Raw genomic sequence first — 25,119 nt, 5'->3', positions numbered from 1 at the left:
TCTGGGAAGGAGCCCAGAGGATTATCATAGCTTTCATTTTTATTATGTCATTCGTTTTGTAAACTTGATTTCTTAAATTTGTTAATCCATTCTTCACCATTTTCAATGAAACTCTGAGGGTGGGTACCATCATTTATACTTTTATTATCTCACTGTGTGCCCATACTCTGATAGAAACTGGGTTAAACATTTTAATTCATTGTGTTATTTAATTCTCATGGATAGTGATGTGAGTCCAATTCTTATCTTCATTTTACATGCACAAACTGAGGCTGAGGCTGCATTTTTCAACACTAAATATTTGTGTGTGCAACAATAACAGACATATACCGCTAGCTGATTCTATAAGAACTTAGGCACACTAGTTCAGGTTGCAAATACTACATTTGGTTTCATTATTTTTAAAATTCTATCATTGTCCAAAATGTTCTTACTTCTTTATCCCAAGTCTTTAAAATTAACAGGTGTTAATATATTTTCTAGTTCTATTCACTTTTAAAACATAACTGAACATAACAAAATAAACAGGAATTCTTGAAGAAACAGGATAAAGCTATCAGTAGGAATAAAGCAGTCATACATTTTTCTTTATACCTACTTGCTTTCTCGCTGTCTAGAAATATTTTATCAAGACAAGTATGCAATGAGGAAGTTGGTTTTAAAAAATGGTAACTGGGAACCTGGTAAAATATATTTCAGTGCAATGCTAATCATGTGTGTCAAGATAAAGGAAATTAAGGTAGCTTAAGTTTTCAGTTCTCTTCAGAAAAATCAATTACAAAGCAGTTATGCTGCTGACACTAAACAATAAATCCCTGGATTTAGTTAATAAAAAAAGCTTCCACTTTTTGAAGGTTTTTTTTTTAATCCAGCAGAAGAAGCTCATAACATTGATTTTGAGAGAGAGAGAGAAAAAAAAAAAAAGACTCTTTAAGTCAGGTATTTTTAAATCCAGACATATTCTTGGTCTTAGCCTGTTGGGATCAGAAATCACTGACCATCTAGGGAACGTGTCTTTATAAAGCTTCCCACAGTCTGCAATGCTCTTGGCATTAGTTACCTTGAAGTCTAACTAGGAGTGGCAAACTGGAGGCCAGTTTGCATCTCACTTGGGGTTCTGAATATCCTGAGTCAATTCACGGCTGGATTAAATCTCTCTGAGAATGTATAATTGCTAAATATGCAGTCCTCAATCCTGGTCGCAGGTTATCACCTAGGGAGTTTTGTGAAATACGGATGCCTGGGGTCCACCCCCAGAGAATCACACTTAGGAAGGTTGGAGTGGGGCCAGCGATTTCATTTCCATCTCCATTAACCTTTATATAGTCGCTGAGATGTTCCCTGTCTTGTCACTTTCTAGTTTTGGATGATTAGGATCCTGCTGTCATTCTTTCCCTTTTGTTCTTATAAGACCAATGACACAAAGGTTAGCCACTGAGAAAGAAAGTTGTTCGACAAGTACAGTTCTGCTCATCTCTTTTCAAATGAGCAATTAATAATTTATAACAATTAAACTGAGTTATGAGTTTCTTTTTCAATACGTTTCCAAACATGAATAGATTAAATGGTAATTGCCATCAAATTTTATGTTCTGTTTCATGTGCTCAATAAAAGTTTATCTTTTGGAGCTCACTTTGTATTTCCTGTTGATATATTCATAACCAAATGCAATATACTATATTAAAATATTTATTATTAACCTATCAAATATTAACCACTTTTAAATGGTAGGGATGAAAGAAAACAAATAGGCTACTTGTTTAAGTTTTCATGATTTGTCTTATTTTAATATGATTTGGATTTGTAGAATACATAAAAATGGATGCCATGAGATACTATATGAGTTCCTGTCCCTTATATAAAATTTTCCAAGGTGTATGTATGCCCTTGATTTCCCAGCCACCATTATTCTATAAACACAAAGTGATAAAAAGCAACAACAAAACCCCTTGGGCTTAAGAGTCAGTTTATCCTAAGTTAAAACCTTCATTTATTATCTAGTCCTCTGCTTCTCAAACTTCACTGTGCATATGAATCACCTGGAGATCTTATTAAAATGCAGATCAGTCAGTCTGCAGGTGGGTCTGTGAATCTGCATTTCCAACAAATTCCCAAGTGATGCTGAGGATACCCATTGAGGGATCACACTTTCAAGCTGCAAGGATCTACATAACTTTGTGCAGATTACTTAAGCCTCTGTGGGCCTCAGTCCATTCATCATCTGTTAAATGGGGATAACTGCCAATGGGGTTTATAATTGGCAGACTATAAATGGCTTGGCATAGTGCCTGGCACATGACAAGCATATAATTAATAGTGTCCATTGTCATTACTATTACATATTAATAAGGAGAGGTAATGTATGACTTAAATGAGTGGCTAAACCAGAACATTGTTAAGGTTCCTGCTCAGATATAAAATTCTATGGTTATAAGTCAGACATAACTATGATCAGAAAAGCAAGCTAGAAAAGTGGTACTGGAAGTCAGTCGTCTCAGATTTTGACAAGAGAAAGGTACTGTTAGACTGGAGACTCCTCTTGAACCGTGGCCCTTGGATGGCAGGAATCCCATTTATCTTTTGGTGCCAAAACTTAGCACAATGTCTGGCATGTACTAGGACTTTAATATTTGTTAAATAAATGATTTGTGGATTAATGAATGAAAATATAAGTGAATACATGATTGAATAAAAAGGTGAATGCTTTGGGCAACCTGATAGCCAGGGCAGTTTGCCAGGAAGGATAATTTAAAAGATTTAGCAAGGCTGTGTTAAGAAGCTCCTTCTATCATCTTGACTAAATTAAATTCAGTAACCAAAGATGAAACAAAGGCATAGTTTTCTGTAGAGTACAGTATGATCTCATCTCATTTGTTGTATTTAAAAGGACATATTGAACATAGTTGATTGAACCATGTTTTATTAGATGTTTCTATCAAGTGAAGCACAAACTCCTCCATGCCAAGACCCTGGACAGTCTTTATTAAAATTGTTACTTCAGAAATCTCGAGGCCTGATTTAACTATATGGAATTAATACATCATGTCTGTATGTAGTTTAGCATCCTTGTTGCAAAATCAGCAACTTTAATTTTTCATTTAAGTAGAACAAGGATGTAATATCTCAGGAAAGACTTAATAGTATACCCAAATAACTTCCATCTGGTGAGCCAGCAACACCATAAAGAGTGCAGGGATCGTGGCCTCTAACATTACATCACTAATAAATTGTCAAGTTATCCTGATAACAAGCTCTTCTGTAAACTCCCAAACTTTGTCTTTTTGCATTCAAAATCTGTGGGAACATTGTAGTTGTCCATATTATTGATTTTCATGATAAGGAATATGGGTTAACACACAGGCTAAGTCCATTGGGTCAACAATACTAACTGAAAAGAGGCCTAAATGTATGTCTTAAAAATAAAATCAATATTTTGTCATTTTTATAGTGTTTTATCTCTGAGACATATGTCCATTTCCCCAGAAGAGTTGTAGTTTAGAAAAAAAATCTGTAATATGTATTGTTAATCCTACACTTTTGCAGAATAAGGGAAAGAATATTGTTAAAAATATATCTTAGCAATTGTCTCCATTTAAAAATGAATATCCAGCAATGTCTGGATGATCTTGACTACTAACCAGTCAAAGATTAAGGTGGAGGCAGAGCGGATGAACTGTATGTAAGTCTAAATGTCCATGTGCATACAGTATGTGCTTATATTGGAATTTACATCAAGACAATCATTTGCTCTGTATTTATGAAGGCCTTTTCTCCCCTCCTTGTAGCAATGGATAACTGAAGGATGGGATGAAAAGCATATATGCATTTTAACAGTGGTGGGTTATGACATTATTCCTGTGGGTAATCCAGAATCTCTTGGGTTCAATGGGCTCAATCACACTGAAAAGAGAGTTGGGCAGAAATGGTAGGGGTTCACATTCACAGCACTGTCATGCACTGTGTTCAGAATAATTGTCTCCAATATTAAAAGGCAACAGTAAAAACCTACATTCTGAGCATGTTCTGTATGTATTTTTTTCTGTGAACATGGTATTATAACCTGATATTATTACTGTAATTGTCTCTAAATAGAGTTTTTTGCTGATATTCAAGGTGACGGGTTGTTCCTGCAGAATACAACCAAATGATTCCTTACACCAACATGAGCAATCCTGATCATATTATGGCCACCCTGACTTCTCTTTCATTAGATGCTGATTGTACTAAATTGATGCTAAATTGGCTCGGCTGGCTCTTCAAGCCTTTAAACAGATGGCACTGACTATGTCTATGATCTTGTCCTGGAAATTATATGGTCAAAGCCCTCACGTTTCTGGGAACCCTAACATTTTTCTTAAGATCAGTTAGGGCCTTATAAATAAGAACCAGTTAGTTTAACTCCCTGTGATACCCATGTCAAGCCAGAGGACACATTTTAATGAAATGTATGTTTCTTTTATGTTTTTTCCTGCCTTCTGCTTCACATTCTTTATTTAACAGGTCCTCTGTTTCTTCATCTTGAATTGCTGTTTGAGTTTGGAATAAATCAAACTGTGATCTGCAAGCCCAATGCAGCCTGCTTCCTGTGTACGATGGTCTAGGAACTAAGGATGGTTTTTACCTTTTTTAAATGATTGAAACAAAATCAAAAGAAGAATATTTCTTGACACATGAAAATTGCATGAAATTCAAATTTCAGCGTCCATAAAAAAAGTTTTACAGGAACATAGCTACACTGTTTCATTTTAGCATCCTCTATGGCAGTAAAATAGCAGAGTTGAGTAGCTGTGACAGAGACTATATGGCCTACAGGGCCTAAAATTGTTGCCATCTGGCCCATTACAAAATGAATTTGCTGACCCCTGGAGTAAATTATCAAAGCTTCTGTCTCCATCTGCAAAGTAAAAGTGACAAAATCCTATAAAATGCTATTTGATTAACAATAAATATTCACTAGTGACTGGTGTGCCACTTAACAGGTATTTGAGTTGATGGAATTAACCTCTTTAAACCTCAGTTTTGTCATCTATAAAATAAGGAAAATAATCTCCTGTGGAATGAGATAACGTTCCCGACACATACAAAGGGCTCAATAAGTAACACTTTTTATTATTTTAAAATAATAATTCTTTACCAGAAGTAAGTCTATACATAAACTGATGGGACCATTTGTAAGATTTCAGGATTATAGAATTTCAGACCAAGAAGGAACCTTGCAATATCCAAGCTCTCTCTAGGATTTCACAGAAGGAAATTCAAAGGCTGATGTTTGAGCAAACATTCTTTGGAGAGGTGGTGGAGTTACACCCAGAATAAGACCCCGACTCCAAATCTAAGGCTCCTTTTCACCTCATTGTATTGAGTCCTAGAATTTAGTTTTCAAGAACCCTCTCATCATAGTCTATCTGTGACTCCTCTTCCCCAGGATTCTGTTCCGCTTGGGGCTGAGAACTTGCCCTTGCTTAACTGAAATATTTATTCTGCAAGTTTCAAGTAGGATGGCCCTTTTGCAATTGGGCTGATTTTCACATTTAGACACTATCTTTATATATGTAGCTTTAGAAAATTTTGAAATTTTTTTCTCACACTCACTCACACATACACTCATTAGTGTGTAAAGAATGGCCCAAGGTGAAACTCCATTTATGTGCTTATGTAAGAAGAGAGCTTCACATATTGTATTACCACTTGGCCTTCTTATCATCTTATTATCAAGTAGGATCAGGCTGTTGCTTTGATTCTCAGCTACTAACAGATAAAACTGTGCCTGCATTTTTCCATGAGCACCAGCATTTCACACACCTTTTACTGTCAAGCTTCGGTGGTTCTCTGGTGTGAAATGGTGGAGTTTGGGCATACACGTCCTTCTCCATTTTCTCTTTAAACGAAGGGGGAAATTAACATGGATTGTCAAGTAAATAGGAAAAGTTGCCCACCCAGGTCAAAGTGGAGACCCCTTTCTGAGCTGAGCACAGGATGGCCAAATAGTAGGCAAGCCTCAGAATGCCAGCGAGTGCCTGGAATTGCTATCTGGTATGTCCACTGTCTGCATTTGCCCTAGGCTAAGCTTCAGCAATTCAGGAGCTGTGGGTTTTGAATGTATTTAGGATATGATGCTACTGTGGAGTACATTCAGAACAACTCACTGCTTTCAAGCCAGCTCCATCAGTATATGCCTTTTGTGTTTGCACTGAATGGAGGCATTAGCGTGTAAAGAGTTAAAGTCCTTTCCATAGCAGAAGCCCTGACTCTCCATGCTCAGAGGTAGCATCAGGTCCCGGATGTTTTAGAGGTCTGTGGGCTTTTGCGAACAATCCCAAATTAAATTTACATTAAGAATCAAGGGAAAATAAGAACTGCATCTGGATGCAATGGCTATTAGGAAGACTGAGTGGTGTGGCATCTTCCTGCTGAATCAAGAGAAATTTCACAACTGGGGGCAACCCTGGGGTTTGCTCTTCTAGCAGACAAAATGATCCTTTTTTGCCCCCAGGAGTACTACCAGCTTATTTGTAATTCCTGCAAATTGCCACTTTCTATCTTCTGTCTTCCTAACATTTTCCTTTTTAAATTGCCTCTGGGAGGCTCCTACTGGTTCTGTTTAAAGAGCACTTCCTTCCCACCCTTAGGAGTTGTACCACAGTAACATCAAGTGCCTTGCTCTATGTATTTATTTTTCATCACCCTTATGTATGTGGTGCTTAGCAAGGGAAACGATGCTGTGTTCAAGGTGCTATTGGAAACTAATGAAACTAAGGAAATTAAAAACTTGGATTCAGTGATGCCATTCATTTTATTGATGAGACCAACTTGTAGCGATAGAGATTGATAGAGATGCGAGGGCCAAATGAGGGAAATCATATGTCTAGCAACTACAGATGCTCTGCAGCATCACAGACAAATCCTTGTTTAAGCAACATGCTGCCTGTCAATTAATTCAAAGTGTGAGGTCAACCGGTGAAATGTGAACTGGACATTTTAATGTAACACGACAAATAGGAAGAGACAGCAACTAGAAGCAATTGAAAAATTACAAGTTAGGCCCAAGGTATTTGTCCAGGGAGGTATAATCTTCATCTAACAGAGGCAATTGGAAGCATCATCTTAATACCTTCATGATCACAAGTTGTCAGGACTGTAGTAGTTAATCCCCTCCAAAAACAAAAAAAGAAAAAAAAAAAAAGAGGAAAAAAGAAAACCTCCTGGACTATAGTAATAGAAGAGTTTGATAGGAACCAATTAATCCCTAGAATAAAAGGAATTATTTAAGTCTCTAGTTTCTGATTTTTGGAAACCAGAAGTGAGGACTGAGAATATGGCTAGTGGGAAGTATGAGAGTCTGAGATCTGTGGGTTAAGAAAGATTAGAGTGTAGAGGACAGCCAAGTGATCAAACTGTGGTTCTTACTAGCAACTGAGGTGGGTACCTTTACGATGCCTCCCCTCTGCTGCATGAGTGTGGTCTGACGTTAAAGCTGGAAAGTTGAAGAAGCCCTAAGGAGTTTTCTCTCAACTTCTCATTTAAGCCAAACTTTCCAGAAAGCATCGCTGATAGGAGCCTGTTCAGCTTCTATTGGAACTTCTCCAGAGTCTGGGGAAGTTGTCATTACTCAATGCACCGACTATATTCTCAGACACCTAGAAAGTCTAACTGTTGGAAAATGCTAAATTGAAACCCATCTCCATTAGTCATGGTCCCTGTTCTATCTTCCTGAACCACATCTACTTGTTAGCCCTCCAAACACTGGCTGACATCTGTAACATATGTGATCAAGCTGCTTCAATGCTGTTTCATATGAAAAAACTTTCATCAAAGAAGGGACTCTCTTACATCACTGTCTGCAATGCTAGAAAGCTGTTTCCAAGGACTGGCCCCTTGATGTGGGCTGCTCAGTTTATGTTTTAGTGGGACTACAACCTCCTTTGATCTTTGTTCAGACTGAAATTGTTTGCTCCTTTGCCACTTATATAATATACTGTTGTCTAAAATTGAGCTTTAATGTAAGCTAACATCTTTACATTTTTGTCATTTGAACTATGTCAACACAGCCCTATGCCATCTGCATTTTTGCAAATTATTTAGCCTAAATTTGTAACACAGTGTAGGGACTGAAATAATGTCCATCAAAACCTCAGAAGAAAGAGTCTTTGATAGTCAAGTTGGTTAATGTAGAAATCTCTCATTTTTTTCTAGGTAGTCTATTGGGAATTTATGCTTTTATTTTTAATAAAAGTGATTATTTGTATGTGTATGTGTTTATGTGCACACCAATTTTAAAGAGGTCTAACATCCTACCTTTCTCCCCAGGAATATTTTGAATTTTTCTTAATGTTTAAAACAATACCTCTTAGATTTTTAATAGTGTTTGCTCCCTTATGTGACAATGCCTTCTCCATGGTACCAATAAGTGGTAGTTCCCCAGAGTGCTTCTTCCACTCTTAAAGAAATTTTCATTAATGCAAGTCAACAGTTTTACCAGAACAAATCTTTTAGCAGAACTCCTGATATTTGAATTCCCCCATTTTGGAAGATAGAATACTTAAATTTTCTAATTTTCCTCTGAACAATGTATCCTCTAAATAGTCTAGTGGTCTTCAATAATATGCTCTCACAATACCTTTTTTATACAGTCCTTGGTCTTGACTGAAACATATTTCACTATCTCTACCTTGTAATGCACAATGCACATCTATACCTGCTTGACAGACATTACTCCTCTCAAATCATTTTATGTATTTCTTTTGAATATGTTTTACCATTGCATATCTTTATCCCAAGCATGAGTTGCATTCCGTCTTCATAACACCTGCATATTTATCTCTGGCATGAAATGTTGACATTCTTGATTATTATTATGATAAGCACAATATAATGTGTTCTGAAAGATGTCTACATCCTAATCCCCAGAACCTCTTACCTCACCTGGCAAAAGAGACTTTATAGATGTGATTACATTAAAGATCTTGAAAAGGAGAGATTATCCGAGATTACATGTGTGGACCCAATCTATTCACATGGTTCCTTAAAAATGGAAAGCCTTTCCCACTAGTGGTGAGAGAAGGATGTGGTCTGTCTTCCCCTTGCTATGGTACTTTGGTTTTTATTTCCTACAGCTCTGGTATCTTCCAAAATCATAACATTTAACTGATAATCACCAAATCTTTTGACTTTCACTTAAATAAGCAGACTATGACTTCTTCTGAAAGTACCGTTAGTATTCACTCAAGTTAACAATTGGTGGCTTTAATAAACCCTGCAGGATATTCCCATGTGTCTTACATACATCCTCCAGGAAGACAACATATCTTCTCACCAGTCACATTCGTTCTACAAGTGGCTATTTCCACTCTCCCAAACTGAAAAGTCACAAATCTCCTTTACGTCCAGTTTCTTTGGTGCTGATAACAACTATTTAGTTACTTCCCAATACATGTTAACCCTTCATATTTTATATAAAGCATGGAATGCTGCTTCCTATGTAGAAGGTTCAATTTTATTCTCTGGAACCTAGCTATTGCCTCTTCTCTGATATAAAAAGGGTCATTTAAAACTTTTTTTCTTTCTTTCCAATGTCTCATTTTTCTATTGGGTAACCTCAACACTAATTTTGATTCTGCCAGGCCTCCTTAAAATCTTATTATTTCTGTTTTCTTTCCTAGGTTATTCGTTCTGTGCTGTCTAAAGACCATTCATTCTAGTGGTTTATAAGTGTTTCACCTTTTAATTCAGAGAGACTTGCCTACATTTACACAGTACATAACTGGTGGCCTTTCAAGCAGAAAGTTTGCTGGTGAGCCTGGAGTTTTTAAAATGTTCCCAGCTCAAACCCCATAATTGCTTTGGGGTCAGCTTTGCTTCACTCTCTTGAATCAGTCTTGCTCTAACCAGGAGGCTTTTTAGAAGCCCCCAGGTCAACAGTTTGATTCTTCAATAGTGGCTGAATTTGCTGCAAGTTCTGCAGTAACATTGCATGAAAGCTTTTGAACATGAATTCTTGTCTAGTTCTGTGGCATATCAACACGTGCTTGGAAGTAGTAATAATAATTGAGTGCTTACTATGTACTATGAGGTTCACATTCATTATTGTATTTGAACCTTCACAATTACTATATGTATTAGGTCGTATTATTACCCCATTTTAGATGAAACACCAGGCTTAGACGGTCCAAGTAATTTCCTCTTAGTCTTGCAGGTCATAAGAAGTGGAGATGGAATTCAGACCCTGGTCTGTATGAATCCAGAGTCTACTCAAGCATATTCACTTTTTCTATCCACAGAATATAGGCAAGAGTGTCAGTTGCTGAATCCCTTTCTTAAATCTTCTGTTCCCAAACCCAAGTCCTTTTGGATCACAGTTACACATGGCTCCTTTTGACAATCCTCTGGGAGGACTGGAACCTTGGGCCTGGATCCCTTGGACTCTTCTTGATACCTCCTACTGCCTCCCTGGCAATGCCTACCTAAATGTCTGCTTACTTTCAGCTCATCACTGCAATACCACTGTCAGCCCTACTCTCCCACTGGTTTTCTGCTTGGCGTTGATTTCGTGTTGCCAGGTTAATAGCTCTTCTACTAATACTGTGGCCAAATCCAAGGATGGGTTCAACTCAGGGCAAGTGGAAGTCGAGGTGAGCAGTGGGAGAGGGGAAAAGGAGACAGGGATGCACTTGAGGGGCATTTTTGAGTGCATTCATGTGTGTGAGGACAGGAACCAAATGAAAAAAAAAATACATATCAACCTTCCAGCACCAACTAATCAGAATGTACGTCAACTATAATCCTGGAGCAGGTGCTAGTGGCATGCTACTGTGACACGCGTTACCCCATTATTGCTGATCCTTGGTGACAGCCCAAGAGATCCCAGGGGAAGGCACTTCAGAATCTTGGTGAAGTAGCCATTTACTAACTGACAGAAGAATTTCTATATTTTAACATAGAATACCAGCCCTAGGTGGGAGGGTCTAAGAGAAGGAAGAAAGATTTCAGAGTGAGAAAAATCTCCTATGTTCTCAAAGGTGTGTTTGGATGATGTTAAATTTATATATCAAATCTAATTTCAACCCATTCCATTCCTTTCTTTACTTAGGAGCTAGAATAATCTTTTTAAAAACAAATCTGTTCCTTTCATTTCTCTGCTTAAAACCATATGATGGAACGCATATCTTCTTCATATGGTGATTCCCATTTTCCTCCCTGACAACATAAAATGTCTTAGTTTGGGATTCATGAAACCATATAATCTGGATGCTGTTTAACATCTCCCTTTACTCTCAACATATATGCATGCTCACACACACACACACATACACACACACACACGTTCTGGAACACAGTGTGTTATCTCAGTCACCTTTACCCAAGCAAGATTCCTATCCTGGAAAGCTCCACTGATCCTTTAGTGCTTAACTACATGTCACTTCTCTGGGAAGCCTTACTCCCCATGTTGGACTTCACCAATAAATAACATATACATTCCTCTTATTGAGCTCTGATTACCTTCTATCATAATTGTTAGGTCTCTCACTCGGAGGTGAATTCCATGTCCACATGTCCTCAGTAGCTCCCTCTTTTCATCCTTCTGTGCCCTACCGTGAGCCCAGTGCCTGAGTCATGGTAGGTACTCAACACATACTCAAAAGAATAAATGCATTTCCTCTCATCATCTCAGTGATCCACACAACAAATATGTGAGGTTCTGGAACTGAGGCACAGAGGGTTTTATGATTTGCATGTGGTAGGGTAAGGCTTAAATTCAGTCTTTTGATTCCAGAAGGGAAACGTTGGTGACAATATCATATCTTTTATATTACTCCAATAATTAATATAGAAAAATTGGGTTAGGTCCATTTTGAGATGCATTTTCCCAAAGCAGGATTTATTTATTTTCCTCTCCCAAGTCTTACGCTGAGTACACTCCAGCAACCCATTCTTTAAGTCCTGCTTCCTCAGGAGCTTTATTTGAGATCTTCTCTTTGAGAAGTGTGTCTTAATTACAAAGTCTCCTTACTCTTTATGCCTTGAGTCTTGGTGCTGGTTTTGATTTTTCCTTTGCCTATTGCCCTTCTCCTCTCCTGACTATTGGCCTGCTCTAGGCCTTGAGGTCTAGCTGTGCCATGATTGATAGCTTCCCTTTGAGCCCTGACACTTCACGTGGTTGCTGGGATCCACCAACTCTCCCAGACACTAACGACTAGCACTTTCTGGAAAACAACAGCACGCAAGACTTTTAAACCATAGCTTTATCTAGGCCTTATGTGCAGGTGTGCAGCCTGACTTCTGACTATTTGACTGTCTTTCAGTGTTCCTCTCCAGCAAGGCTGGAGAACTTAGTCCCCAGTTCCTGGATCCCATTCTAACCTTGGCCTGCTCAATGCCAAAATTTCACCTTATTGCCAGAACTCATTGCTGCCCATGGCATTTCATTTTAGATTTACATTACTTAGAAGTATGGCTGCCAGATAACTATGTATTCCATAAGTAACAGATAGAACATTCTATAATATTCTATAGAAATTGGAGCTACATAGTTATTATTATAGAATTCATCATACAGAATTTATTTTATAGAATATAAAAGTTGCTATTACTACTGCATTATATAAATAATATATAGTTTTCTATAGAAATTAGCTTTAGATGATTCCTGCATGCTGACATTTGTTTCAAGTGAAAAGTAAGCAAAAATAACTCCAGGGCCGTGCTGTCCAATATGGTAGACACATGTGGCTATTAAGCCTTACAATATGGCCAGCCCTAACTGACATTTTCTGCAAGCATAAAATGCACATCTGACTTCAAAGACAATAAAAGCATGAAAATATAGCCTTAACAATTTTGATAGTAGTTATATGTTGAAAAATAGTATCTTATATAATTTGAGCTAAATATAATAGTTATTAGAATTAATTTCTCTTATTTCTTTTTTTTTTTAATGTGGAAAATGAAAGCATCTCAAATTCCATATGTGGCTTGCTTGATTTTCTATTGAACCACACTGTTACACAGGATATGTCTTATGGTTCTTTAATATTAGCAAACTACCTATGTATAGATGACATGGAAAGTTAGTTCAGAATTCAAAAGCAGAAAAGGTTATAAACGACAGAAGGAACCTTCTGCCTTGATTTTAAAATTCATGTTCCTTGTACACACTGACATGCCACCTGCCTTGACAAGCTTTGAAGACCTGGTAATCTCAAGAGAAATGAGGCTGAACCAAATGACATTTGTCCACAGCTCCCCGCATAGTGCCTAACCTCAGAGGTTTAAAATCAATATTGTTTTTTGTCATTTATTTTACCCCACATTTAAACATTCCTTAGATTTATTACCTTTAGGTTTTCAGTTAAGATTCAGTGATGGGAATGATAGCAAGGGTAGTAATAAGTTATGTAGATATCATTTAATTTATGAACTCTGGAGCTCCAGGGTAACTTTCACTTCAAGAAATATATTAACCACATGCACATCACCCTTCATTCTGCGGTGAGGATTTCCAAGCTGGGTCCCTATTGTGCCACTTAATTTATGGTCTGGCCGGGTATATGGATCTCCATACAATATTTCAATATAAGTTGCTACAGCTAACTGAGGGGATGAAGATGGGCTTCAAAAAAGTAAACTGGACAGCTGATGGATTGCTCTCCCATACATTGGCCGCAGCATTAAGTAGCGTTTAAAACTTGTCAGAGGTTTGGATCTTTTTCTGCTCTGAGAAGCTGCACACACCGGCCTAGCCAAGCAGAATCAGCCATGCTGCAGCAGGCAGAGGGCAGCTCCCAGAGTTACTTACGTTGACAGCCGTAGTGCCAGGAATTTCCCGGCAGACACTCATCACACTTAGGCCCTGTTGTTCCAGTCTTACACTCACAAAATCCTGAGCCATTACAACGATCATGGATTGAGCCCAAAGGGTTACAATAACACTCTGTAGAAACAAGACAACACACAGGCTGGAGACAAGTCTGCATGGCTGATAGGTTATCAACACAGGAGCGTCATGTACTTAAATGCATCACTTACTTAAAGAAAGATGTCCATTAATGAAATGCTTTGGCAAATATGGCTATTTCACGATCATTTGTTTATTTGCTTAGCCTTCCATGATATCGTTTTTATGATATAAGAGGAAATCAACTGAAAACTTCCAAGGAAATAAGACATGCTTTTCACTGGTAACAGATCGTAATGGAGATTCCATTTGTTAGGATATTTTTAGATGGTTTAGTAAATACCATGAGAAGTTTGTATATCAGGGATAAATCAATATGCCATCAGTGTAAAATGTGTTTTAAATTATTCAAATGGGCTTAGCCATTGCACTCAGTATTTGAGAACTGCTGAACATTTTAAAAGTACAATATGAATGCACTTTGCTCATTCAAAGGTAGTTTTACTTTATGATTTGGGACAGCACCTTAACTTATTCACATATATACCATTTTGTGATGAGCCTTTAGATGTTGTATTTGCTAGGCATATTAGTGCAGCTTTTATGCAGCCCAGATTAACAATCATGAAAGAAAAATAAACTTAGTAATAACAAATAAATTTCAACATAGTTATAATTTAAGATGTATATTTTTCATTATAATGTCTGCTGGCAGGACAATATAGCTTTGCAAAATAAAAGGTGAATAGAGTGTTTTCTTGATTCCTCACATATTCTTATATAGGATATTTTTACTTCTGAAGCTCCATCTTGCTTAAAGCTTGAACCAGAAATGGATATCCTTTAGGTTTCTATTAGCTGGAAAGATAGTGCAGGTAGCTTGCAGCTTTTGGGTAGTGTGTGCTAAAGTTCCTTTCCTCATTACTCTTCTAATAATTTTGGGGAAGTTATTGTGCCTCTCAGTTTCCGTTATTTAAAAATGGGTACATTAAGCAGTTCCCTCACTAAAAACCAAACAAACTATACCGTCCAATTAACCAAGAGAAGTCTTGAAAATTTAGTTTAATATAATCAAGTTTAGCATATTAGATTTGCTATGGGGATTCAGGGTTTAGCCTTATAGATGGATCCAGGGGTTTGACTCTAAGTTTGTGTCACAGACACTAATTAGATATTCTTCAAATAAATGTGGAGTACCTTAGAATTATGATTTATTTTATGCTAATTAAGTCAGGTTTCGAGTTCAGCATTCTTATAAAACAAACATTTATATGATGAATAGTTATATATGTAGGTAAAAATAAAACTTAATAAACTCTAAAATGCTCTCTCCTTGCCTGGCTTAGTTTGTACTTAACAACTAGAGTTTTGTTTTAAATTAACATTTTCTATTTTAATATGCATGTGTATATGGAAGCTGATTAAAAATATTTTAAAATACTAATTTTGTGAAAGCTTTTAATGTTTGTCTGTACACAGGTACATTATAAATTTGTACCAATATCGAAACTGTAATTTTTTTCACTATTTAAAGTGTGTAAGTTGACAATGAATCACCAACATTTTGTAAGGCAGTAAGCAGAGTTACATCTGGCCAACGTTAATTCACATACTCCTCCAGTCAATTAGCCGATGACCATTCATTAATATAAGGTTTTAGAGGCAAAACATGCAAACAAAATTAAACAAAACAGTAGAACATTTAAACTATAATATATTCCCAGTCATTGTCATAGGAAAATGTGGGTAAGTATAATGTTTTGCAGTCATGAAAATAAAGGACAAGAAGGGGTGTGACCTTCTCTTCACCTTATATAACAAATAATTCAGTTTTAAAAAAGTATCATTTATGGAATGATGGTCAATGGTGGATGCTGGAGTAATGCAAAGAGCTTTGGAGGATCATATTTTATTCCATGAAATTAGGAAGAACATGCAGGACTGTTAGATTACAAAGCAACATCAAATACCTGGGGGGACTTGATTTAAAAGTTATGCTAGAATTGATTTATAGGTATTAAAAGTGTCTTATGTTCACCTTATTCTATTAAAGGTACCTCTGATTACCTGATCATGGGTTTCAAAGGGGAATTAAAAATAATACATCATAATTTTAAGAAATGTTTAGCAGCAGCAGCTGAACTCTGTTTCATTGTGATGCAAAGCTTGTTAGCAGGAATATTAACAGTGATTACTCAAGGTCACAAACCATATATCCTCTAGCTTCCTGCTTAATGCTCAAGTTTACATGAAACAGAAGCACGCAAGGATGTCATCTTCATGTAATTGCTGCGTCATCACAGGGTAATTACATGTATCTTTGGAGACATGGTTGTGTTTGGAATTTGTACAAGAAATGGGCAAATTCACCAGTAATTACGAAGCAGCAATCACAGTGGCAACATGGAATACCCTGTTGCATTTTATATTTGCCATAATATAAAATGATGCAAGTATTTTACAACATCTATTTCATCACACAGAGCCTACATTTTGTCAAAGATATGAATTGTTCCTTCACAGCAAGGGTGGTGAATTTTATTGTCAGTTGTTAAAGAATTGGCAAAGGGTTCTGTTTTTTATTTTTAATGTAGACAAGACTTAGATGAAGTTCAAAGTTTCCAAGATTAGTGCCTTATTCTGTGAAAGTGAATGGGGTAAATATCCCTTCATTTTCATTAGTGCTTGCTATACAAAATGGTATTAAAATTAACTCTCAATTACTTCTGATGTATCCTTTCAAATTTAATACTCAGTCCTGCCTCAAGCCCTTTAGGAATCTTAATTGTGGGAATAGCAAATAGGTACATGCTGTCTCATAGGGCAAACCTTAGCAATGGAGCCACAGGCTTCCAAAGGCCCTGAAAGGGCAAATTCCACCATTGTGCACAGGCAGTCCCAGTATCACTGCCCTCAGAGCCTCAAGCAGGGTAAGTGAAATCTACAGCTTTTTAAGGAAATTGTTATTAAATCATGTATGCATATAAGCACTACAGATAAAAGATAGACCTTAGTACCTATCAGCTAGCCAGATTTTTCAATTCATTCTTTAAACACAATTTTCTCCTTTAGAAAAACGCAATAATTTAGGAAATTAGGGTGGGTGAGGGAATAATGTAGCTAATATTACCTTTTATTTTATTTTATTTCTTGAGATGGAGTCTCACTCTGTAGCCCAGGCTGGAGTGCAGTGGCGCTATTCTCAGCTCACTGCAACCTCCATCTCTCGAATTCAAGTGATTCTCCTGCCTCAGTCTTCTGAGTAGCTGGGATTACAGGCACAGGCCACCACACTCAGCTCATTTTTTATTTCTTTCAGTAGAGATGTGGTTTCACCATGTGTGCCAGGTTGGTCTCAAACTCCTGACCTTAAGTGATCCACCTGCCCAGGCCTTCTAAAGTGCTGGAATTACAGGCATGAGCCATTGCATCTGGCCTAATGTAGCTAACTTGAATAGTACTTAAGAATGCATCCCTTTGTGTTCACCAAGTACTTCGTTCGGTTTCAAGTATAAAATCCTAAATAGAAACAGGTTTAGCTCAATAAAATGGAATTTTCCAAAAGTTTATAATTTTAATTAATAACCTTTCTAGAAATGGAGAAGAAAACTCTTCTTGATTTTAAAAGTAAAATAAATACAAAATTGCTATTGTTTTCATATTTCTTCTTCTTAGTTTATGTGATTTAAAAGGCAGACGCTGAATGGACTGTTTTCTAGTCTGTGGATAATCAAATAAGGATTCACAATTGAACTATACCTCTTAAAACCAGATAGAAAGAAGCAGATTTGGAGTTCACAGTTTACCTCAGAACTGGAAAAAAGGCCAAACTTCCTAATAATAAAACACTTTAAATAAAATATACTGTGATATTGTTAAGTTACCTGATAAGAGAAATTTTATAGAATAAAATCTTTCCTTCTAAGGCCTTTATTAGATTGATTCAAAATAATATTAAATATTATAAAACATTTTAATCTTATGTATTTTGTAAAATGGCTAGGTTTTAATCCCGTGTTCCTATTTATTTTAGCTTTTCTGTTGTTTACCTATTTATAGCATGACATTTATATATTTTTACAAATGACATTCAGTAAAATGTACTCTGCATTCAAAATTTAGACAACTACATGTCTTTTGGTTTTTATTAATATGCTCAAGTCTTTGTAACCCAAGTGTTATGAAGACAATTGAACTTCTGTTCATAAACTCAGGGTGGAATTGCTGCTGTTATTCAAAACGCATACCATAAGTAAAAGTTTGACAAGCTTAGCTTTGCTAATTGTGTCAGTGGTTGAGAGAAAGTGTTTAAGCTTTGAAGTCAGAAACCCTTTGCTGTAAGATTTGGGTCAATCTGCCTTACTCTTCTCAATGACAAGATAGGGGAAATAATTAGTGTAATACTTACCCCACTGTTTTGTTAATGAGGATTAAGTAAAAACAAAACAAAACATCTACAAGTCGGTTCACAGCTGACTAAGCGTTTCCTGTGCATCCCATTTGATCCTCACCCAACTAGAAGGCTCAAATGACTTACCTATGGCACACAACTATGAGATAGCAAACTGAAATTTGAGACTAGCTTTCTGGCCTCTAAGTCCAGTACTTTCTCTCCTAATTGACAAAAAATAAATAAGGAGGTGCTCTGAAATATAGAAAGTACTGTAGACACCAACAGTATCATATATATATTTGGCCCAATTTGATTAAAAACAACTCTGCAGCTATTTTTTGTGACACTCGGATCTTGACGATCCAATCAGAGGACAATGGTCACAGAAATACGGATTGGATTTCTTTTCTTGATAAAAAGATTGCTTGTCATTTTCAGCTTGTGTATCCTATTGAACGTACCTCAATGTGAAAAAGTCTACCTTTAAAATTGGGTGCCTATATAGCTACCTACTAGTGTGATAATGGCTACACATATATTTTTCAGCATTTCAAATATATGCACTGCTTAAGCGTGAATTATGAAGTGAAATTCCATTTATTGTTTCTTATTTTTCCATTGGCATCCCCACATTCTTAAAGACAGGTTTCACTACGTAAAAGGTAGATTTTCTGGGTGGGAAAGGCGCCTGGTCCTCCCTAGATGACAAGAGCAGTAGTCATTGGTGGGGAGGAAAGGGAAAGTGCTCAGGTGCCTCTGTGGACGCAGTTTTCCAGGGCTAAGATAATTAACTGCCTAGAATACTTTTGAGAAACTACTCCTCCTTTTTGGGAGCTGTAGGAAAATTCAATAAATGGAATTTCATTGCTATGGATGAAGAAGTCAGACAAACTTTTACATTTCCAGTTGCTAGTTATTTTCAATTTCAAATAGCAACATTTTCAATCTATCAATACTCACTGATCGCCAATTATATGCAAGAGTCTGCACCCCACTTTTTCATATCTATAATTAAATCCTGTATAATGAGTTTCTATTTTGAAAGTTGAATGTATAATTTAAGGCTATAAGATCAGTTCAGAATCATCAGGTTTTAAAATTTCATATGAAAACAAAAAACAGGAAGAAAGAAAGAAAATTCTTAATTTCTTTAACATGATTTCTGAGATCATCATATTTAAAGCAACAACATAAGGATTCAAAGTATATCCCCCAACTATGATTTCAACCAATACAAGTAAAATTTAAGTCCACCACAAGGATATTGGCTCCATTGAGAAGGTTCATTCTGGTTCGACCACGGTGCATATCACCAGCCTCTCCACCCTAAATATCTCCCCGTAGCTCAAAAGGCACAGAACAATAGCTGAAATTGTAATGGAACTGACCTATGCACACATTCTCATCGTCCAGTTGTGCAGAAGCATTTCTGAAGTAGCCCAGCCTGCATAACTCACAGTGCTGCCCTCTAGTGTTGTGTTTACAGCTCACGCAAATGACTGTATTTAGCAGATCGATATAACTGCATCGATTGGAGTGGCCGAAGCATTCACAATCTTGCAAGGAAGAACAGAAATGTATACAAAGTGTATACAGTAGCAGAATAATAGCATACTACATGCTTGGGTAAAATGAGGGATGGAGAAAAGATGGTGGAATGGCATTACATATATGTGATTCAATACGACACATGGTGGCAACAGGTGGTTGTGACTGGCATGGAAATAGCATCTGTTTCAAGCGGGATAGAAAGGTCGGACATTCAGAACAAGACTGAAGATTGTTAATTCTTGGCAGACAAGATGAACAGAAGCATTTGCAGGTGTACGCCTTTTAAAATTTGGGAAGCCTCAGTTTCCAGTGATGCAAAAGTCTTTTTTTTTTTTTTTTTTAATTTTTGCAGATGGATAATTTTACTGGCTTTGCACCATTTCCCTTATTTTCTCTTCATCTTTTCAGCCTTAAAAAAAGTGGGAGGGGGCTGTGTGAGCATTGAGGGTCTGAGTACCATCACCATGGCTCCTGTAGCTCTCTGACATCATGCCAAGACAGCAAATCAATCGGGGTTTCATATACATCACGACAAATTTAATAGAGTTCTAGACAACTAAACGATTCTTTATTTTGTTTTTCCCCAATGCTAAGAGAAGATGGCTTTCTTAAGCCTTTCTTCAGACCAAATCTGTATGTGTATGTGTGAGAGAAGACACAAAAGTCGGGAGATAATTTGTGTGAAAAGTACTCTTCAGATTTCCTCCTTTTCTCTTAAGTTTCAAGAACAGTTTGCTATAAAAGGAGACTTAGGCAGCTACTGTAACCGCACATTTCTTTTCCTTGGTTTCTCTAAAATGTTAGAGGTGTCTCTGAGGCTTAGGAGTGATGGTGGTAATGACTAGACAGGGAGATGAAGAAGAGCATGAGAGTAGCTGGGGAACAGTGGAGGGTCACCAGATTTCTTCTTTCTTGCATCTCATCTAGAGCAAGAAGTTGTAAATCCAATTCAACCTTTTTAAAATAAATGGTAACGACAAATCTCTGTTGGTAGAAATAATTATCACAAAAGTGCGAGTGGTAACTAGGTGGGGTATCTGTTTTGTCTTCTTGGAATGTGGGAGTAGGCCTAGCTGGACATTTATAAGGAAGGTCAACCAGGATACTGCAAATTTTGTTTGTTTAAAAATATTTCTTGCATCAATATCTTGCTTTTATTTTATCCCACTAGGAAGCTAAGCACAGTCACTATTTGAACACACATTCATTCTTTCATTCATTCATTCAATAAATATTTTGATTGAGTTAGTCTACCTATGTGTCAGGAAATTGGCTAAGTGTTGAGTTACTATTTTGGCCTACATAAAATTTTTCAAATATTATATTTTGATGACCAGAGTAAAAATGAGTAAGTGTTGTCAAGTAAATAATAACAAGAGGTGGCTAACTTTTAAACTTTTAAAAAAATTAATATGCTACCACTCATCAGAAAACTTCGTATTCATTTGTTAGAGAGCTAGTTACTACTAGGAAGCTGAGAACAAGGTCCTGATGGAATGAAATCAAATTTGGATAGAAGCAAAGGAGGATACTGGAAATGGTGAAGCATAGAAGATAACCAGAAACAGTGTCAGTAACTTCGGGACCCCAGTTGCTAAAAGAGAGGTGAGAAGAAAGGGGGGATCCTGAAGCCAAGCCACTTCCTTTATTTGAGGTGAGCTGTATCACCATGTGCACGTGCACAGGGAGAGAAGGGTGAGTGTGAGGAAGGGAAGAAGTCTGAGGGGAGGCGAGTATGAGGAGAGGGAGAGTACTGGGAGAAGGTGGCCTTGAGACTCCAATTTAGGAGACAGTGTAAGAAAATACCCAAATAAATTTAGTAGTAAAGCATGCCAGGTTGGTAATAATACTACCACCAATAATCATAGAGTTACAGGTTACTAAATTAAAATCTCTTGTAAAACAACAAGCATTTCCCACCAATCCTCTGTACCACTCTGAGTTACACCTATTTATACTGGCATTACTGACTCCTGAGGAAGTCAGAAAGGCTTCTAGAGCCTTCTCTGTTTGAGAGTTTGAAATAAAGACAATCTTTCAGGACTAGAGCCTTTTGAGAGCAGTGATTGAAGGAAGGAAACTCAATTCTCAAACCTAATTGCTTCCCAAGGACTTTTTGAGAACTGCCTGGAGTTCCTGAGGAGAGGCAGTAACAGCCCTGCCCCTGGGTCCCCTCCTCTGGAAGAGGTCTCTTACTGGCTGTCCTTCTTCAGGTTCCCTAACCTGTGTTGGTTCTTGGTACCTCTAATTTAATTAACAGAGCTTTGTTCAAAAGTATCTTTTATGTGCAAAAATTCATCTAGGAGCTTTCTATAGCTACATAGAAGCTTGTTGCCTGGAAGCTTATTTAGTAAATAAGACAACATATGCTCAGATAACCAGAACAAAATGGTATGTGCAGAGAAAAAATAGTGACATAAAGCAATCTAAGTAGAAGGAGAACTTCATTTAACATGAGGGGAATTTAAAAAAATGTCCTACAGGATATGCACTCTGAATCTTCCTTAGGGCAGGTAGAGTTTATTAAAACAAAACAGAATAGGAGGGAATGAGCATTTTAGGTGAAAGGAATAGAGTGAAGAGTGGGCAAAGGTACGAAGCTGGGGAAATCCAGAGAATAAGGCTAGTGACTTTTCATAGTATGGTTCCTTTGTGGGTAACTAAAGGATTCTGTAGAGTCTCCCTTATGGCCAGAACTACATGATTTAATCTACCTGACAAAGCTTTATCTGAGGAAAAAACCAAATCTGTAAGATACCCAGGTTCAACAGTTTAAGACCCATTCCATGAATCTCTGTAGAAATGTTAAATGTGATACTATCACTACTATTATCTGAATTTAATGAATAGTACACATTTCTGTGGTGACATTAACTATTTATGGGGTTTGTTGAAAAACTAATTTGTTAATTTTGAAAGGAAAAGATAAATAATTGCATAAGAAACCATATTTAGCTAAACATACAATAGTATAACTTTATTTCAAGTGATAACTGGATAGTTTAAGTGTTTTATAAGCATTAAAATGTTTTATAATGTAGAAAATGGCTAATAACAACTTGATTCTTTTTTTTTTTTTGAGACAGAGTCTCGCTCTGTCGCCCGGGCTGGAGTGCAGTGGCCGGATCTCAGCTCACTGCAAGCTCCGCCTCCTGGGTTCACGCCATTCTCCTGCCTCAGCCTCCTGAGTAGCTGGGACTACAGGCGCCCACCACCGTGCCCAGCTAATTTTTTGTATTTTAGTAGAGACAGGGTTTCACTGTGGTCTCGATCTCCTGCCCTTGTGATCCGCCCGCCTCGGCCTCCCAAAGTGCTAGGATTACAGGCGTGAGCCACCGTGCCCGGCCAATAACTTGATTCTTTTAAGACTTCTAGTACTCTTCTGAGACTTTGATAAAGCTGTTATCTCTGGCCATAATATATTTGAGAATATAAAATAAGAAACAGATCTTTGAAAGTGATTTGAAAAACATGAGAGTATTATATAAATGCAAAGTATTTCAAATATGACTCTAAAACTGCTATATTATTTTTTGGTGTTCTGTTCATTTCCTACCTTTTAATACCTAGTCTTTCCACACAGGCACAGAACATATTCAGATACAGCTTGAGCTGCATTATCCTACTAAGTTTCTGAAGGGATGATATTAATAGTTTAATAATTTTTTGATTCTTCAAATCACTGACCTCCCATGACCTCCCATTTCTTCTTATATAGTATCCATAGTCCAATCCTTATAATCACTTCCTTTTATATAATCCCTTGGCCTTCCACCCTCCAATTATAAGGAAATCTTGATCCCGGTTAAAAGTTGATGCTGGTTAAATTCAGCTCTCCAGGAAGTCCTAGCCAGAGCTATCAGGCAAGAGAAGGAAACAAAAGGCATTCAAATTGGAAAAGAGAAAATCAAATTATCTCTCTTTACTGATGACATGAACACATACGTAGAAAACCCTAGAGATTCCTGTAGGAGAATCCTAGACTGATTGCTGACTTCAGCAAAGTTTCAGGATACAAAATCAATGTACAAAAATCAGTAGCATTTCTATACACCAATAACATTCAAGCTGCAAACCGAATTAAGAACTCAATCCCATTTACATAGCCCCCAAAATAAAATAAAATAAAATACCTAGGAATACAGCTAATGGAGGAGGTGAAAGATCTCTACAAGGAGAAGTGTAAAACACTGATGGGATAAATTGTAGACAACACAAATAAATGAAAAAAATTTCCATGCTCATGGGTTGAAAGAATTAATATTGTTAAAATCACCCATTACCCAAAGCAATCTAAAATTCAATGCAACTCCTATCAAATTTCCAATGTCATTTTTCACAGAATCAGAGAAACCAATCCTGAAGTTCATATGGAACCCTGCCCCAAAAAAGCCCAAATAGCCAAGGCCAAAGCATTTCTAAGCAAAAGGAACAAATCCAGAGGCATCACATTGCCTGACTTCAACTTACACTACAAGGCTATAGTAACTAAAACAGCATGGTACTGGTACAAAAATAGACATACAGATCAATGGAAGAGAATAGTAGTAATAAAGCCACATACCCACAACCATGTGACCTTCCAAAGTGGACACAACTAAACAATGGGGGAAAACAGTGCTGAGAAAACTGGCTAGCAATATGCAGAAGAATGAAACTGAACCTCTATCTCACCCCATACAAATATTAACTCAAGATGGATTAAGGACCTACATGTAAGACCTGAAACCATAAAACCATAAAACTCCTGGAAGAAAACCAGGGAAAAACTCTTTTGCGCATCAGCCTAGGCAAAGAATTTATAATGAAGACCCAAAAAGCAAATACAACAAAAACAAGAATAAAAAAAAGGGGGGGACTTAAACTAAAGAGCTTCTGCACAGCAAAATAAATAACAGAAAAAACAGACAACCTACAGAATGGGAGAAGTATTTAGAAATTACGCCTCTAAAGACTAATGTTTAAAATCTACAAGGAACTCAAATAACTCAACAAGAATACAACAAACCACCCCATTAAAAATTGGGAAAAGGCATGAACAGACATTTCTCAAAAGAAGATGTACAAGTAGCCAACAAACACATGAAAAAAATTCTCAGTATCACTAATATTCAGAGAAATGTAAAGTAAAATCTTACTAAGGTGCCATCTTACACCAGTCAAAATGACTGTAATTAAAAAGTCAAAAAGCGAGAGATGTTGGCCAGGATGTAGAGAAAAAGGAATACTCATATACTATTGGTGGGAATGTAAATAAGATCAAGCTCCATGGAAAACAGTATGG

The 25,119-nt window shown here is 36.9% G+C and overlaps 1 protein-coding gene across 7 annotated transcripts in view; it reads right to left on the bottom strand.

The window, feature by feature from the left end:
• The window catches only part of NTNG1 (netrin G1), a 369,148-nt gene that overhangs the window by 37,588 nt on the left and 306,441 nt on the right, over nt 1-25,119 (bottom strand). For 3 of the 7 annotated variants that reach the window (XM_017893973.1, XM_017893972.1, XM_017893974.1), the window contains one exon: nt 13,793-13,927. The exons of 3 other annotated variants lie outside the window; for them this stretch is intronic. In XM_017893973.1, the coding sequence (XP_017749462.1) occupies nt 13,793-13,927 (135 nt within the window). Of the gene's footprint in view, nt 1-13,792; nt 13,928-19,672; nt 19,841-25,119 lie in introns of all 7 variants that reach the window. One more of the 7 variants, XM_017893979.1, reaches the window with a different exon arrangement.

This window comes from Rhinopithecus bieti, unplaced genomic scaffold, assembly GCF_001698545.2.
Source record: "Rhinopithecus bieti isolate Rb0 unplaced genomic scaffold, ASM169854v2 scaffold_22040, whole genome shotgun sequence".
NCBI lineage: Eukaryota > Metazoa > Chordata > Mammalia > Primates > Cercopithecidae > Rhinopithecus > Rhinopithecus bieti.
This window is presented reverse-complemented; position numbering and strand designations above follow the sequence as displayed.